The sequence below is a fragment of the Salvelinus fontinalis genome, chromosome 17, assembly GCF_029448725.1.
Source record: "Salvelinus fontinalis isolate EN_2023a chromosome 17, ASM2944872v1, whole genome shotgun sequence".
NCBI lineage: Eukaryota > Metazoa > Chordata > Actinopteri > Salmoniformes > Salmonidae > Salvelinus > Salvelinus fontinalis.
Window position 1 is genome coordinate 23,226,676 of NC_074681.1, and position 18,153 is coordinate 23,244,828.

Here is an 18,153-nt window from a genome sequence, read left to right on the forward strand (position 1 = left end):
CAATATAGCAATTAAACACTGGAGTGACATATGTGCAGAAGATGAGTGTGCAAATAGAGATACTGGGGTGCAAAGGAGCAAAATGTATAAATAAATAACAGTATGGGGATGAGGTAGTTGGATGGGCTATTTACAGATGGGCTATGTACAGGTGCAGTGATCTGTGAGCTGCTCTGACAACTGGTGCTTAAAGGTAGTGAGGGAGGTATGAGTCTCCAGCTTCAGTGATTTTTGCAGTTCGTTCCAGTCATTGGCAGCAGAGAACTGGAAGGAAAGGTGGCCGAAGGAGGAATTGGCTTTGGGGATGACCAGTGAAATATACCTGCTGGAGCGCGTGCTATGGGTGGCTGCTGCTATGGTGACCAGTGAGCTGAGATAAGGTGGGGCTTTACCTAGCAAAGACTTATAGATGACCTGGAGCCAGTGGGTTTGGCGACGAATATGAAGCGAGGGCCAGCCAATGAGAGCATACAGGTCGCAGTGGTGGGTAGTATATGGGGCTTTGGTGACACAACGGATGACACTGTGATAGATTGCATCCAAATTGCTGAGTAGAGTGTTGGAGGATATTTTGTAAATGTCATCGCCGAAGTCAAGGATCGGTAGGATAGTCAGTTTTACGAGGGTATGTTTGGCAGCATGAGTGAAGGATGCTTTGTTTGCGAAATAGGAAGACAATTCTAGATTTAATTTTGGATTGGAGATGCTTAATGTGCGTCTGGAATGAGAATTTACAGTCTAACCAGGCACCTAGGTATTTGTAGTTGTCCACATATTCTAAGTCAGAACCGTCCAGAGTAGTGATGCTGGACGGGCGGGCAGGTGTGGGCAGCGATCGGTTGACGAGCATGCATTTAGTTTTACTTGCATTTAAGAGCAGTTGGAGGCCATGGAAGGAGAGTTGTATGGCATTGAAGCTTGTCTGGAGGTTAGTTAACCTCACTAGGGGGTGTGGGACGCTAGCATCCCACCTGGCCAACATCAAGTGAAATTGCAGAGCGCCAAATTCAAAACCAGAAATACTCATAATAAAAATTCATGAAACATACAAGTGTTATACATGGGTTTAAAGATAAACTTCTTGTTTATCCAACCACGGTGTCAGATTTAAAAAAGGCTTTACGGCAAAAGCATACCATGCGATTATCTGAGAACAGCGCCCAGCAGACAAATCATTACAAACAGTAACAAGCCAAGTAGAGGAGTTACACAAGTAAGAAATAAGTAAGAAGTAAGAAATAATGATAAAATTAATCTCTTGCCTTTGATGACCTTCATATGTTTGCACTCACAAGACTCCCATTTAGTCAGTAAATGTTTGTTTTGTTCGATAAAGTCCATGTTTATATCCAAAAACTTCAGTTTTGTTAGCGCTTTTTGTTCTGTAATCCACTGTCTCAAACAACATCCGGTGAAATTGCAGAGAGTGAAACTCAACAAAACAGAAATTCTCATAATAAACATACATAAAAGATACAAATGTTATACACCATCTTAAAGATAAACGTCTTGTTAACTTCTCTAGGATAGGTGGGACGATAGCGTCCCACTTGGCCAAAATCCAGAAAAAATGTAGCGGGAGTAAAAAATATCGGGAGTAATTTCAGAGAGCCACGTCAAATAACAGAAATACTCATCATAAACTTTGATGAAAGATACACTTGTTCCTAATGCAACCGCTGTGTCAGATTTAAAAAAAACTTTACGTAAAAAGCACACTATGCAATAATCTGAGACGGCGCTCAGATATAACAACATTTCTCCGCCATGTTGGAGTCAACAGAAATACGAAATGACATCATAAATATTCCCTTACCTTTGATTATCTTCATCAGAATGCAGTGCCAGGAACCCTACTTCCACAATAAATCGTGGTTTTGTTCGATAATGTCCATTATTTATGTCCAATTAGCTAATTTTGCTAGCATGTGTAGTACACGTGTCCAAACGCTCGCGCAGCTGCAGGCAAACGTCGGACGAAAACTTAAAAAAGTTATATTCCAGGTCGAATAAACTGGTCAAACTTAGTAGAGAATCAATCTTCAGGATGTTGTTATCATTTATATCCAATAAGGTTCCAACCGGAGAATTCTTTTCAGTCTCTATAAGTAATGGAACGCAAGACGATATAATGAGGAAAGCGCATGACCAAGAACTGGCAATCTGCCAGACCACTGCCATCCGGTCCCACAACACAGCATAAGCTTCATTCCACGTTCTACTGACTGTTGACATCTAGTGGAAGGCGTATGACGTGCAAACAGATTCATATATTACAGGGAATTGAATAGGCGATGACTTTAACAACGACCACTCTCAGAATTTTCACTTCCTGTTTGGATTTCTTCTCAGGTTTTTGCCTGCCATATGAGTTATGTTATACTCACATACATCATTCAAACAGTTTTAGAAACTTCAGAGTGTTTCAATCCAATAGCAATAATAATATGCATATATTAGCATGTGGGAAAGAGTAGGAGGCAGTTCACTATGGGCACGAAATTCATCCAAAGTGAAAATGCTGCCCCCTATACCAAAGAAGTTAATCCAACCACTGTGTCAGATTTCAAAAAGGCTTTACGGCGAAAGCAAATCATGCGATTATCTGAGAACAGCGCCCAGCAGACAAATCATTACAAACAGTTAGCAGCCAAGAAGAGGAGTAACAAAAGGCAGAAATAGCGATAAAATGTATCACTTACCTTTGATCATCTTCATATGGTTGCACTCCGAAGACTCCATGTTACACAATAAATGTTTGTTATGTTCGATAATATCCCTCTTTATGTCCAAAAACCTCAATTTTGTTGGTGCGTTTTGTTCAGCACTCCATTGGAACAAAGAGTGGTCAGAACAGACAGACGAAAAATCTTAAAAGTACCATAAAAGTTTGTAGAAACATGTCAAACGATGTTTAAAATCAATCCTCAGGTTGTTTTTGTCATAAATAATCAATAATATTTCAACCGGACAAAAGCTTCGTCAATAGAAAAGGAGAAACAAGAAAGGCGCGCTCCCGATCACGCGCTGGACTCATGTCTGGAAATTTCCACTGTCCTCTCATTGAAAGTTCTGTATCTCCCTCATTTTTCTGAGTAAAAGCCTGAAACAATGCCTAAAGACTGGCCACATGTAGAGGAAGTCATAGAGATTATGAACTGGGTCCTAAGTCTTTGTTTGGTGGATAGGCTTTCAATGGAAAAACAGGCATTTAAAAAAAAAAGCACTTCCTGGATGGATTTTCCTCAGGTTTTCGCCTGCCATATCACTTCTGTTATACTCACAGACATTATTTTAACAATTATGGAAACTTTAGAGTGTTTTCTATCCAAAACAAATGATATGCATATCCTAGCTTCTGGGCCTGGGTAGCAGGCAGTTTACTTTGGGCACGCTTTTCATCCAAAATTCCAAATGCTGCCCCCTACCCTAGTGAAGTTAACACAATGTCCAAAGAAGGGCCAGAAGTATACAGAATGGTGTCGTCTGCATAGTGGTAGATCAGAGAATCACCAGCAGCACGAGCGACATCATTGATGTATACAGAGAAAAGAGTCGGCCGAGACTGCCAGAGGTCCGGACAACAGGCCCTCCGATTCGACACACTGAACTCTGTCTGAGAAGTAGTTGGTGAACCAGGTGAGGCAGTCATTCTCTGAAATCTCTGAATAGGATGTTATTCAATTCAATGAGAGACCTGTATTGTGAGCAGTGGAACAGAAGAGAAAGTCAGGGCAGACAAGGAAAGACAGGACAGCACAATGTTTTCTTAAAATTGACTATTGTCTCTCTCACACAGTGGATGATTCAATCTTAGTGGAATTAGGAGGATGAAGCTTTGTGATTGGCTTACTTTGTCACACTGCCAGTGGGGTGGTGGTTATGCCGAATGGGGCTCTATCCACCGGACCAGTGATGGCAGTAATTGTAATGAACGATCCCTCTGTCATATTTCCCACCAAATGATCAGCGCCACAGCCCTGAGCAAACATTTAGCGAAGGCTAACAAGTGGAAAATAATCACTAAGCGTCGAGGCACTTTGTTTCAATCTATCCTTTATTTGAGAGAGAGCGCTAGAGACAGAGAGCCCGAGAGAAAGTGGTAGTGGTGTTGTAACAACAAAATGGAATAGCTCCAATACATATCTGACATGTTTCTAATGAGTCTAGTGGCTCGGTCGTGATTCTGTGTGGTGCTCGGTTTCTCTTAATTCGGTTATTAATTGTTAGATTTCAGTGGCAGTGATACGAGATTGGATTCAGGCCTGAGCCCAATGCAGTTCATGGCCAGAGCACATCACCAATCATAGATAAGCAATCCAACCAGGAATGGGCTATGAAACAATAGCAACCCATAAGGACATCTCACGCGGCAATGAGAGTTTCTGGGAATGTTAAGTACCCCCTCCAATCCCACCCTACCTTCTGGAACACACGCACTGGAACAGATACATATACTGTGCACACGCACACACACACACACACACACACACTGCTCTGCACTTCTTCACCGTTCCCCAGTCCTCATTCATAGTTTTAGGGCAAAACTTAAACACATGAAATGGAGGGGGTATGTAGTACTACATCATGGTCCAGAATGTGGTGGCGAAAGCTGCCATATTGTCAGTGCCACTACAGTGATCTCCTCCTCTCAGCGCTCCAAGCCCCTCAGGCAGCGCCTGTGGAGAGGGGAGTGAAGAGGGTTGAGGATGGAGGGCCAGCTCATCAGTGGCAGCCTTCCAGTGAGCTGAGGCATTTGGTCATGCTCAATCTTAGCATTTGATCAAGTTCTAGATAATCCTGAATGCCAGAAACATCAGGGAGAATCACAGCCAAAATGCTGTGCTGCAGACGGACAGTTAGAACCGGACCTGATTTCTGATCATGTAGAAGGGAGGAAAACAAAGGAAATGTGTCTAATATTAGCCTGTGTAGGTGGAAGTGGGGGATAAGAACATGTCTGTGAATGTGAATGGCATCTTGTAGTGGTAGTCAGACAGGGACTGGGTCTGTCATGGTGGACTGGCTGGCCTTAATCTCCTCACTCATCTAACCGTGTTTTTTTATTTCCTCCTGTCCATCCAGGGACTTAAGGCAGCAGACAACGACCCCACAGCCCCGCCCTACGACTCCCTGCTGGTGTTCGACTACGAGGGCAGTGGTTCCACAGCCGGCTCCCTAAGCTCCCTCAACTCCTCCAGCAGCGGAGGGGACCAGGACTACGATTACCTCAACGACTGGGGCCCTCGCTTCAGAAAACTGGCAGACATGTACGGAGGGAGTGACGACTAGGAGACAAGACCTACAAAAAACAAGATGACAAAGAATGGTGAACCCAGGAAAGTAGAAAATATATTTTGTTTTCCTCTCGATGGACGTGGACAGGTTCTGATTACCGATATTCCCCTGACCGAGTGGTGACAGGAACAATGACAGAAAAGTACAAAAAATTACAGCATAATTTCAAAATATTTTCAAAAAACAACCAACCTAGGCTTATTGTTGTAGTCTACGCATACATATGCTTGTTGAAGGCTTAGGCATACGCTGAAATGTGGTCCAGTTTTGGAGAAGGGGAGGGAACATTGGTGAACTGTCACTGTTTGGATCGTTGATATTGAGAGCGCTCAGTTACACTTGAATTTCACAGTACAGAAGCACTGGGATATAATGTGCCTTTTTGTACATTTTTTGGGGATCTGAATGATTAGTTTTATGTTCAAGGCTTTAATGGTACTGACTTTTGGAGTGATTTCAAAACATAAAGTATGTTAAACTATGGTATGCTTCTACATGCTTTTTTTGGTTACACAATACTGCTGTTTGTTGAACAATGATTATTTAATTGAATTACCAAGAGGAAGAGATGATGAAGGATCCTTTGTTAACTTGGATGGGGAGAAACAACTAAGAACAGCACTGTACAGTATGCTAGAATTTTTGACTTTTTTCACTAAAACATATAACTTATGCAGCTGGTTGCAAATAAAGGGAGTCATAAATGATACTTTTGTAGCGGAATACATTTTTTTTCTTTTTTCTGAAGTGGTGTAGTACTTTACAAAAACAGCAACTGTTTATCTTCTTCTAATCCATGTACACTTCATTTGCCTTGGTCATCATCTGGTACTTTCAACTTTTTCTTCACTGTAAAGAAAATGTGTACATAATATTTTTTTTCTTTTTTTCTTTTGATGTAGTCTATGAAGCAGTGCAAAAAGTTCTGAACTTGTAAATGTATAATTTGGACTACAAATTAAAGGTTTTGCATGTTTTTATCTTTTCACAATAACAAAAATGATTAAAAAAAATGTTATTTACAAAATGTATTTACAAAGCAAAAAAATAAAAACCAGGTGACATTACATGTGTAGAAGATAAGTTAAGAAAGTATTTTGTATAAAATGAAGAAACAACTGAACAAAAAAAATGAAAAAATTGCTATCTTGTCAGCACAACTGTTTGAATTTGTACCAAAAAAAGGGTGTGGGTGGGGTGTTGTGGTACCCACCGTTGGCACTAATTACTGAATCAGCTTTAAGACTGGGAAAGGTTTTTGTCTGAAGCTTTGTGGATAATCGTATGTACTGGAATACAAATGATACATCTGACCCCAACAATCCGAATAAAATGCTAATTTTGGAGCTAACGATCGTGTCTTTATTTCTTGAATCCTCAAACTCAGCATTGTTTCTTATGAATAACAACCACTTTTACAAGAAAAGTAGCTATTGACCAACATTTGATTGTACCTTTTTCTACCAAGAGGAGGAATATGTATTTCACGCTTAATTTCTTTTCAGTTTGTTGTAATGTTTGTTTACAGTAAATACGAGTAGAGATGCGTGAGTGTACTTTAGTTTTCTGGTCAATATTCAAAGGGCATAAAACAGATATTCAGAATCTCTTATGTCCTCCTCACCAAGGTCAAAAGGTCATCAAGCACATATCGATCAGCTACAGCCAGCTGTTATCTGCCTGGTTCTGGAGTGTACAACACTCCAGAGAGGAGCTAGCTGACCTAGTGAGAGGAAGGACACTCAGCCCAGCAGGGCTCTGCCTTCAGGGGATATGTATGTATACTGGTCACAAGGGACTGTGGGAAGTAGGGGTGAGAAGAAAAAAATGTGAGGAGGAGGACAGAGAGATGGAAGGGTGTCACACTAACTACTGCTCTAGCTATCATGCACATAACATATCTGGATTCTGCTATCACAGACACATCAGTCACAGTGGCGGCCACTGATTGTCTGAATACCCGGGTCGCGAGGTGGTTAGAGTTGTCAACAAAGCAGTATGACAGAAATATGATGCCAAGTTTTGGAACTAACGGTAGTTTCTTTGAGAAGAGAAATAAAGCAATCTGTGCCTTTGAACAACAGCATAAATACACCCATTTCACTTTTGCATGTCAAAAACTGAATGACCACTGCTGCACATGCTGCCACTGTTTTGAACAGATTCGATTATACTGTTTAGAACGAGCAGCCAGCTCAGGAATGAGCAAGTGCACCAGGGAGAATGCAACTAGTAGCATGCAGATGCAATAAGTTATCACATTATCTACCTGGGGATAGCTAGCTAGCATAATGTCTTAAAGCATGATATGCGCTAGCCAGTTAACTTTCATTCTGAAATAACTTAGTATTTCCGAGCTAGATTAGTTTAGAAAGTCTTGGTATTGGCATGGGAGCTAACTAGCTAGCATGTTACCAGCTAACTATAGCTAGCTACTTAAAAGGTAGATAACTGGTTATTATGACCCCAAAAATCTACAAAACTATTTCTCAAAATTACTGTAGCTGGCTAATGATTTTGATCATGCTTTGTCATACTGTCACAATGTCTGGAGTGGTGGGTGCGGAGTCAAACGCAGAGAGCAGAGGATACTGGGGAAACCGGAATTTATTATGTTTCCAAAGCTAATGCCCAAAATAACAGGCGAAATAAAACAAAATTGTCCAACCCAACACAGGGCACAAACGGACAGGAACACTACACGCACAACCTGACTAACAGAAAACAAGCCGCACAAAAACAGGCGGGCCTAACCGGCTTGAATAGTACTGAATCAAAAACAAAATAAGAGACAGGAGCAAGCAATAAGACAAAACAAACAGAAAAGGAAAAGGGGATCGGTGGCAGCTAGTAGACCGGCGACGACGACCGCCGAGCGCCACCTGAACAGGCAGGGGAGCCACCTTCGGTGGGAGTCGGGACAGATACACCGTGTTTTATTCTGTTTTAGTCCACACAACATGTCACCCTGTCAACTACAGTATAACCTGATGAACACATGGGGGGGAACAATTGGCCATGCTTTTCTGTCCTACCAGATCCACAATGTGTCACACGAAATGGAACAGGTGAACCCAAGAGCAGACTCAGACAAGGAGACTGGGATGAGGTAACCAAGGTATTTATTGAAACATGGGGGGAAGATTGAGTGCAGGCCAGGGGAAGCTCTGGCGAGTTGCTGGGAACCAGGTGCGGAGGCTGAGGCTGGAGCGAGAGGTGTGGGGACAGGGTAATCAGGTCCGGAGGGGAATCCAAGGGAGCGCTGAGTGGGGAATCCAGGACAGAGTAACAGAACTGACGAGAAGTCAAACTGGAGACAGTGACCAGAGTCAGAGTGGGCAGAACTGTAGCGGAGAGAAAAACAGCGTCAGACAAGGGACAACAATAGGACCAAACAGCTAGAAACATGGACTGACTAGGCAGAGATTACAATCTGGCAGTGTGGAAGAGGCAGGACTGAGTATTTGTAGAGGTCTTGATTATGGAACAGGTTGCAGCTGGTGGGGATCTGCTCTGACTTCAGCACACCTGTCTCCGCCCACACAATCACACACACACAGACACACACACACACACACACACACACAGAGAGGGAGAGAGTACTGGGGGAGTGGCGGCAGATCAAGGAGACACCGGATGAGCACTAGAGCGCGTGGCAGGAGCAGATGTGACACAATAAGAAGGTTCTAGCTAGTATATCCTTCTGTCTTCTACTCTTGTTGGATGTAGCTGTCCGGTTCCAGGCTCCCATGACTGTTATGGTTATTTATATACAAAAGTTGTACATTTGCAGTTAAGGGAGCCGGTTGTGGTCAGCCTTACTGGGAATCATAGTTAAGGGAGCCACTTGTGCTCAGCCCCACTGGGAATTGTAGTTTGGGTAGCCAGTTGTGCTCAGCCCCACTGAAAATTGTAGTTCAGGGAGCCGGTTGTGCTCAGCCCCACTGCAAATTGTAGTTCAGGGAGGCAGTTGTGCTCAGCCAAACAGGTGGATTGGACACGCCTCATGAGTTCAGCCTAATTGGACAGATGCCAGGACAATGCTACTTGCCCGAATGCATAGTGCCAATTGTAAAGTTTGGTGGAGGAGGAATAATGGTCTGGGGCTGTTTTTCATGGATTGGTTAAGGCTCCTTAGTTCCAGTGAAGGAAAATCTTACCGCTACAGAATATAATGACATTCTAGACAATTCTGTGCTTCCAACTTTGTGGCAACATTTTGGGGAAGGCACTTTCCTGTTTCAGCATGACAATGCCCCCGTGCACAAAGTGAGGTCCATACAGAATAGTTTGTCGAGATCGGTGTGGAAAAACTTGACTTGCCTGCACAGAGCCCTGGCCTCAACCCCATCGAACAACTTTGGGATGAATTGGAATGCCGACTGTGAGCCAGACCTAATCACCCAACATCAGTGCCCGACCTCACTAATGCTCTTGTGGCAGAATGGAAGCAAGTCCCCACAGCAATGTTCTAACATCTAGTGGAAAGCCTTCCCAGAAGAATGGAGGCTGTTATAGCAGTAAAGGGGAACAACTACAATGCCCATGATATTGGAATGAGATGTTCGACGAGCAGGTGTCCACATACTTTTGGTCATGTAGTGTATATAACATTCTATTGGTTGCAAGAATTTGGTATAGTAATTTAAAAACTTGAAGTTTCGTATCCGGCGTCGTTTTGTGTATCAGTTCCTAAACTATGTGGCATGGAATTGGTTCATCGAAAATCTCTTCCCAACTATTTTGCAACCTGTATGGTGCAGCTGTCAAATGTTTGGTCCATAAATGAAACTGGTGTACTTTTTTATTTACCACAATTTTCTTTAACCAATTTTGGTATTTAATGCAGAGCCGACAGACAAGTTTCATACTTTCTCAGCCTTCCATTTGCCTCCTCCATTTTTTTATCCTCCACCAATAATTCTGCAATCATTTGGTTTTAAATTTGGATAAAGCAGACCTTTCCATGTATTTTTGTTAATTGCGTGTATGACATAACTCCCCCAGTTCTATTTATGATAGAGTTGACAAAGATTATACTTTAAAAAAATGTTTTATCAAAAAATAATATATTTTTAATCAATACTATATTTGAGTTTAACCATAATATAATTACATTCCACCCATGAGGCCACTAGGTCATTTGACTGCAGGAAAGGTTGATCTGAGATGATAGTTCACATACTCCTCTAAAACCATTAGTGAAGGTACATAGTGTCATTTTCTGTTCCATATGTTCTAGTAAAGGTACATGGTTCAACCCACACCCAAATGTAGTAAAGGTACATGTGTAACGTTCTTTGTTCGGAGAGAGAGGAGGACCAATGCGCAGCGTGGTACGTGTTAATTTTCTTTAATAACGAACGAACACAGAAACAAAACAATAAACGATACGTGAAATACAAACCGAAACAGTTCCGTGTGGAACAAACACTGACACTGAAAATAACCACCCACAAAACACAATAGAAAACAAGCTCCCTAAATATGGTTCCCAATCAGAGACAACGACTAACACCTGCCTCTGATTGAGAACCATATCAGGCCAAACGAAAAATCCAACATAGAAAAACAAACATAGATAACCCACCCAACTCACCCCTGACCATACTAAAACAAAGAAATAACAAAAGAACTAAGGTCAGAACTTGACAACATGGTTCAACCCACACCCAAACGTAGTAAAGGTACATGGTTCAACCCACAACCAAACAGAGTAAAGGTACATGGTTCAACCCACACCCAAACATAGTAAAGGTACATGGTTCAACCCACACCCAAACATAGTAAAGGTACATGGTTCAACCCACAACCAAACATAGTAAAGGTACATGGTTCAACCCACAACCAAACATAGTAAAGGTACATGGTTCAACCCACACCCAATCATAGTAAAGGTACATGGTTCAACCCACAACCAAACATAGTAAAGGTACATGGTTTAACCCACACCCAAACGTAGTAAAGGTACATGGTTCAACCCACACCCAAACATAGTAAAGGTACATGGTTCAACCCACAACCAAACATAGTAAAGGTACATGGTTCAACCCACAACCAAACATAGTAAAGGTACATGGTTCAACCCACACCCAATCATAGTAAAGGTACATGGTTCAACACACAACCAAACATAGTAAAGGTACATGGTTCAACCCACAACCAAACGTAGTAAAGGTACATGGTTCAACCCACACCCAAACGTAGTAAAGGTACATGGTTCAACCCACAACCAAACAGAGTAAAGGTACATGGTTCAACCCACAACCAAACAGAGTAAAGGTACATGGTTCAACCCACACCCAAACGTAGTAAAGGTACATGGATCAACCCACACCCAAACATAGTAAATGTACATGGTTCAACCCACACCCAAACGTAGTAAAGGTACATGGTTCAACCCACACCCAAACGTAGTAAAGGTACATGGTTCAACCCACACCCAAACGTAGTAAAGGTACATGGTTCAACCCACAACCAAACAGAGTAAAGGTACATGGTTCAACCCACAACCAAACAGAGTAAAGGTACATGGTTCAACCCACACCCAAACGTAGTAAAGGTACATGGTTCAACCCACACCCAAACATAGTAAATGTACATGGTTCAACCCACACCCAAACGTAGTAAAGGTACATGGTTCAACCCACACCCAAACGTAGTAAAGGTACATGGTTCAACCCACACCCAAACGTAGTAAAGGTACTTGGTTCAACCCACACCCAAACGTAGTAAAGGTACATGGTTCAACCCACACCCAAACGTAGTAAAGGTACATGGTTCAACCCACACCCAAACGTAGTAAAGGTACATGGTTCAACCCACACCCAAACATAGTAAAGGTACATGGTTCAACCCACACCCAAACGTAGTAAAGGTACATGGTTCAACCCACACCCAAACATAGTAAAGGTACATGGTTCAACCCACACCCAAACATAGTAAAGGTACATGGTTCAACCCACACCCAAACGTAGTAAAGGTACATGGTTCAACCCACACCCAAACGTAGTAAAGGTACATGGTTCAACCCACACCCAAACGTAGTAAAGGTACATGGTTCAACCCACACCCAAACGTAGTAAAGGTACATGGTTCAACCCACACCCAAACGTAGTAAAGGTACATGGTTCAACCCACACCCAAACGTAGTAAAGGTACATGGTTCAACCCACACCCAAACATAGTAAATGTACATGGTTCAACCCACACCCAAATGTTCTTTAGACAACCAGATTACAGTATCCCCCTTTCAGTGCTGTGCTGTATAGGTGCCAGTACAGGAAACCGTTCAGGATGTCTTCTCCATCGCTACTCTCATCTACAGGCACTCCTCCTCCTCCGTCCATCGGCTTAATGTACAGATTGCTCCAATAGATGGGTTCAAATCAGAGCATTACTTAAGTCCTGTTTCTTTTTTTTTACCCCCATCGGAGGCAGGGAGAGAGGGAGGAAGGGAGGGAGAGAATAATTTGTATTCTGACGCTGCACTTCAATTTCACAACAAGGTCAAGGATTATCCCCAGAGGAATGCAGGGCAATCTCAGTCAGAGAGCCAGAGACATGTGAAGGCTGCTCCTTCACTGCTTTCACAGGCACTCCCTCCAACATACTGTAGTATATGGGTACATCCATGGGAGCATTATAACTGAGCCACGTCTTGTAGTCAAGCTAAAGCTGGACTCAGATCCAATTGACCAAACAACAAATAGGATATCACTCTGGTTATTTCATATATGATGATATTGGAGTTGGAGCGAGTGGCATATAATGTAAGAGTTACAGTAGTATCAAAGTGTTCATGGAATTATAATTTCCAGAAATAGGGAACCGCTATGGTTAACGCAATAAAAGGAACATAAATGGGTAATGTATTTTCTGCATTTGATTGTGTTATGATGTGCCAAAAATGCAGAAGCAAAATAAATGTATATGAAGGAATATTTAATTTCCATATCTTATCTGACATTGAATTGATAATTATTTGCTACGGCAATTCATGTTAATGACAGTGATGTGTTAAATATATGAAGTGTTGTGTTGAAATGAAAAGGACAAACCGGTTAAGAAATGCACAATAATCTATAAATATAGTTGTTTATTTGCTACTATTTTTAGCTAAGGTACCTACTCAAATCTGGCTTCATGTAATATTTGCTCTTTTTCATTTATGAATGCGACAGTAAAGATCTGCCAACACTATTCACTGTGTTGTCTTCGCACATTAGGACACAATATCTACCTCGTTACATGTCAAGGGATTTGTATTTAAGTTAAGTTAATTGGGCCAAGCACTAGCTCCAAATACACAGGGAAATACTGCAAGCACTCATTCCAACCTATTCTCCAAAGACCATCATTTTGGTGGATTGGATGGGTCTATTACTAATGTCCCCTGTATAATCCAATACAACAACATTCAAAAACCCATTGACCATCCTAGCTCAGCTGTAATGAGAGAGAGAGAGAGAGAGAGAGAGAGAGAGAGAGAGAGAGAGAGAGAGACCCATTCTAGCTCAGCTGTAATGAGATAGAGAGAAAGAGCCATTCTATCTCATTACAGCTGAGCTAGAATGGCTCTTTCTCTCTATCTCAGCTGTAATTAGGGAGCGAGAGCTACCCTGGACTATCCTAGCTCGGGTGTAGAAGAGGTACCCTTTCTCTGTCTGGATGGATGAATGAATGTCACAGCCATGGTCACAGTGGCGTGGGTCCCAGGCTCAGAATGTGGACTGTCACGGGTTGTGCAGAATACAGAAAGAGTCAGATGCAAACCAGCTGCTAAACTATGCAGCCTGTGACCTTTGTTGGACCTAGAAAGAACTTTCAACATAAAATCCAAGCCCTGCAAGCAGAGTGTACTTCTTTCGGGGCACATCCCACGCCATGCCGGCGGCCCCTGCCGGCGCCATCCAATGAATAAGCAAGTGTGTTACAGCTCACCGTTCATATCTAACCCGGAGCGTTACATATTTAATTTGTCTCTGTATCTACCCATTTGAGGCATCAATCACATAGCCCGAGCCTTAGCATAACCCTGTTGTGATTCTTCATTGTTAATACTATTCATCAAAAGATGGGTAGCTGTGTGAAAACAGCTGAGGATGCTAGTCCATGGAATAATAGAGATAATAAGAAGATATACAGAATAAGAAGATAGGCAGATGTTTTAATTACTGTGTATCTACTAATTAATATGAGGTGTCACTCATTTCAGCATTGTCCTATTGGTTTGTTACAGTGCTAATTATTAGTCACGGGACCAATAGCTGTGAATGCTAACCCAATGGAGTATTATAATAATCCACAACTGTGTCCCCATGGTCATGGAATGGAGTACAAGCGTGTCACCGTGGTCACAAAATGGTGTGCACTGAGATGAAAACGATGAATTATATTTCTTTCATATGATGCATATCAGCTTGAGACTGTGATTTCCGGCTGTGTGTAGCTATCTGAACATTCAATGTCACTTTCTGCCGAGACCGAATAGGACTATTTCTCATCCCTGCTGCGAGTTGATATGTTTCAAACAGGACATGTAATCATAGGACACATACATGCACATACATGCATAGAGGATTTCATGCAGACAGTGGATCGGGTCTTTTTCTGACACTCTTGCTTTACATTTTTTTTTCTCTCTGGAAAATATAGAAAATAGGCTTTCATCCTGTTTGTGGCCTAAAAAGGACAAGATTGCCAAGTAAAAGTAACTGAATGAAGATCAGGTTAATAATGAAGATTAAGACCCAGATGCATATTTGCTTCCCTATGCAATCACAGGAATGTTAAATCTATGCTGTGCAATACATTCTTGAAAAATAGGAAATCGCTAAGCTTCGTTGTAGTGTGTGAATTTATATGTGCTATTAAACGGGTAAACACTTGACATTTCATCAGAATTGCATCATTAAGGTTTTATTTCCCTATGGCTACATCCATTTAATGGCTGAAGAGAAATCTCTCTCTCTCTCTCTCTCTCTCTCTCTCTCTCTCTCAAAGAGAAAAGTATTTTTCAAATGTTTGTTAAAGTCTTGTCCTTTTAAGTGTGAGTTTTTGTGCTGGAAGGCTAATACATTTGCTAAAGGCTAGATGGCCATGGATCAATGTGCTGCTGATTATGCAATGGGATGCTTGTATTATTGTCTATAGCTATGGATAAAAAAAAGTGGCCAGTGGGTGAGCTTTCCTGTCTGATGGCTTTATTGTAGTTAGCCATTATTATGGATCACTGTGGGGTAGAGTGACCAGCTAACAGCGACACAGGAACAAAACTCACCACCGCAGTCCAAAGAACTGTCCGGGTTTCATTCAACCATGGTATTATGGAAGAAATTAATTTGTTCAAAACTGTTCAACTATTGTCTTTCTCTCTATAAGTCAACTAATCACCACATGTTATACACTGCAGTGCTAGCTACCTGTATCTGTGCATTCAGTACTAGAGTCATTCTCTGATCCTTTGATTGGGTGGACAACATGTCAGTTCATGCTGCAAGAGCTATGCGGAAGTTGTTATAGTTACTGTGTAAATCTACCGAAGGGGATTAGAACCATGAGCCTCCTAGGTTTTGTATTGAAGTCAATGTACTCAGCGGAGGACGGAAGCTAGTTGTCCTCCGGCTACACAATGGTGCCACCCTTCAGAATGCTGTTGAGGCTACTGTAGACCTTCATTGCAAAAAAGTGTGTTTTAATCAATTATCTGGTGACATGTGAGTATATTTTGTATATTTTTATCTAAAACGAATAATTTATTTTTATGATATTCACTGAGGATGGTCCTCCCCTTCCTCCTCTGAGGAGCCTCCACTGGTGTTCATGACAAGTTGTGAATTACAGTATATTAGCCAAGAGGTTTGTGTTGAGCCAGTAACCGAAAGGTTGCTATTTTGAAAATCTGTCAATCTGCCCTTGAGCAGACCCAAATTTCTCCAGGGTTGTTGTCAACAATGGCTAATACCTGGCTGTGACCCCATTCTGTGAGTGTGTCTCATGGGGAGTGGGATATGTAAAATTACTTTTTAATTTCACACCACACAAATGTACAAATTACACACGTGTACATGTGTGAAACAGGACAGATATTAGCACCCCCTATTGGACTTGAATGTTGAATGGTCAGTTGAATGGTCAAACTCAGCTCCAAAGTATAAACTGAATTGCCTTTATATGGTGTAAATATAGGAACGAGGAATGGCTGAGGGGATACCAAAGATGGACAGACACCCAGCCAATGACGCATTGACGCATTGACGCACAGACAGACAGAGACACCTCTTCCTATACGCAGACTACACGCTGTGCAAAGGGCCCCGCGGCCGGTAAGTGGCCCCTAACCAACAAAAGTTTTTAGGAACTGATTTAGGGTCTCAACTTATTGTTGAGAGTTGGAAAAGTAGAATACACAAGTTGCAATTTAGTAGCGCATCAGCAATTTTCCACTTGTTATGTCAGTCACTCAGCTAATATTTTTTGGATTGCTAGGTAAGCTAGTCTAGCCAGCTATCTAAACTTTGTTGTAGGCCTAAACATACATTACCGACAGGGCACACAGAGCATTGGCTTAGGGGCCCTGACCTCCAGGGGACCACCATTGATGTCACATCTTCTCCTTCTCCTCCCCTTGAGTGTATGACGTTGCCAGAATACTGACCACCGGTCCTGGGATTCATCATTACGCACACCTGCCACTCATCATTACGCGCACCTGTTAATTATTATGATTCACACCTAGACTTTATTATCTTCATTATTTCCTCCCCTTTATATATCACTCCCTTATGTTTTCTCACCAGTTGGTATTGTTCTTGTTTACTGGCGTGTAGCCTTATGGAGTTGTCTCGTTACTGGTTTTGTTGTTTTATTAAATGTTTCACATGCTTCCCGACTCACAACTCCTTTATTACAGAATACCAACTCAAACTATGGAAGCAGCAGGAAAGTCGGAAATCTCTTAGACGGTCGACGAACAAGGGTACTTTCTACATTAACACCATGACCAGCTGGCTCAACTAGGGATGGCCATGGATGCGGTTCTCCGTAGTCTGCAGCATCTCGAACACCCTCGAGAGACGTTGCAGTCCAGCATCGGAGGATACTCTAGAGCCAGTCTAGCCAGTCCAGCGCAACGGCCCATTCAGCAACTCACTCAAGTCACCAATGCCCGACACTCCCTTCCGGATAAATACGACGATACACCATCCAAATACCGTTGCTTCCTCCTTCAGTGCTCCCTCTATTTTTCACACCAGTTGTGAGCTGGTGTGAAACCCACTACTGAAAAGTCTAAGGTTGCCACGTTTAGTTCTCTGCTGACTGGGCGGGCAGCTACCGCCGTCTGGGAGAGAGGAGAGGAGGAGCTAGATTCTTATGAGGGGTTCATGGCTCTGTTTAAATGCATTTTCGATCATCACGCGGAGGGCAGAGGGAGGTGAGGATATCCTTCAGCTACGGGGGAATCAGACGGCTGCTGAGTATGCGCTCACCTTCCGGACAGTAGCAGCTTCCAGGAGATGGAATGAGCCGGCGCTTCACACCCTACACAGAAGAGCTCTGTGCGAGGAGGTCCAGACAGAACCTCGACCTGGACGTACTCATTGCGATGGCCATCCACGTGGATAACCTTCTCCAGGAGCATCGGCATTCTTATTGCTTCTCTCCCTCCTTCGGCGAGTAGGATCAGGATCAGAGCCTGAACCCATGGAGGTAGGGATCACACGCCTGTCCGCGGCAGAACGATGCAGACGGATACAGCTGGGGCTATGTCTGCATTGTGGGCATGGAGGGCACAAGCTCCAGCGTTGTCCAGTCCTTCATAATCTGTGATCCACTAAAGCAGAGGGATGGTCA

General features: G+C 42.5%; 1 protein-coding gene across 1 annotated transcript in view; it reads left to right on the plus strand.

The window, feature by feature from the left end:
- LOC129813995 (cadherin-2-like) overlaps nucleotides 1-6,649 on the plus strand; it is a 115,022-nt gene extending 108,373 nt beyond the window's left edge. The window contains exon 16 of the mRNA XM_055866694.1: nucleotides 5,086-6,649. Coding sequence (XP_055722669.1) covers nucleotides 5,086-5,292 — 207 coding nt within the window. The 3' untranslated portion in view covers nucleotides 5,293-6,649. The remainder of the gene's footprint in view (nucleotides 1-5,085) is intronic.
- Nucleotides 6,650-18,153: the final 11,504 nt, after the last annotated feature.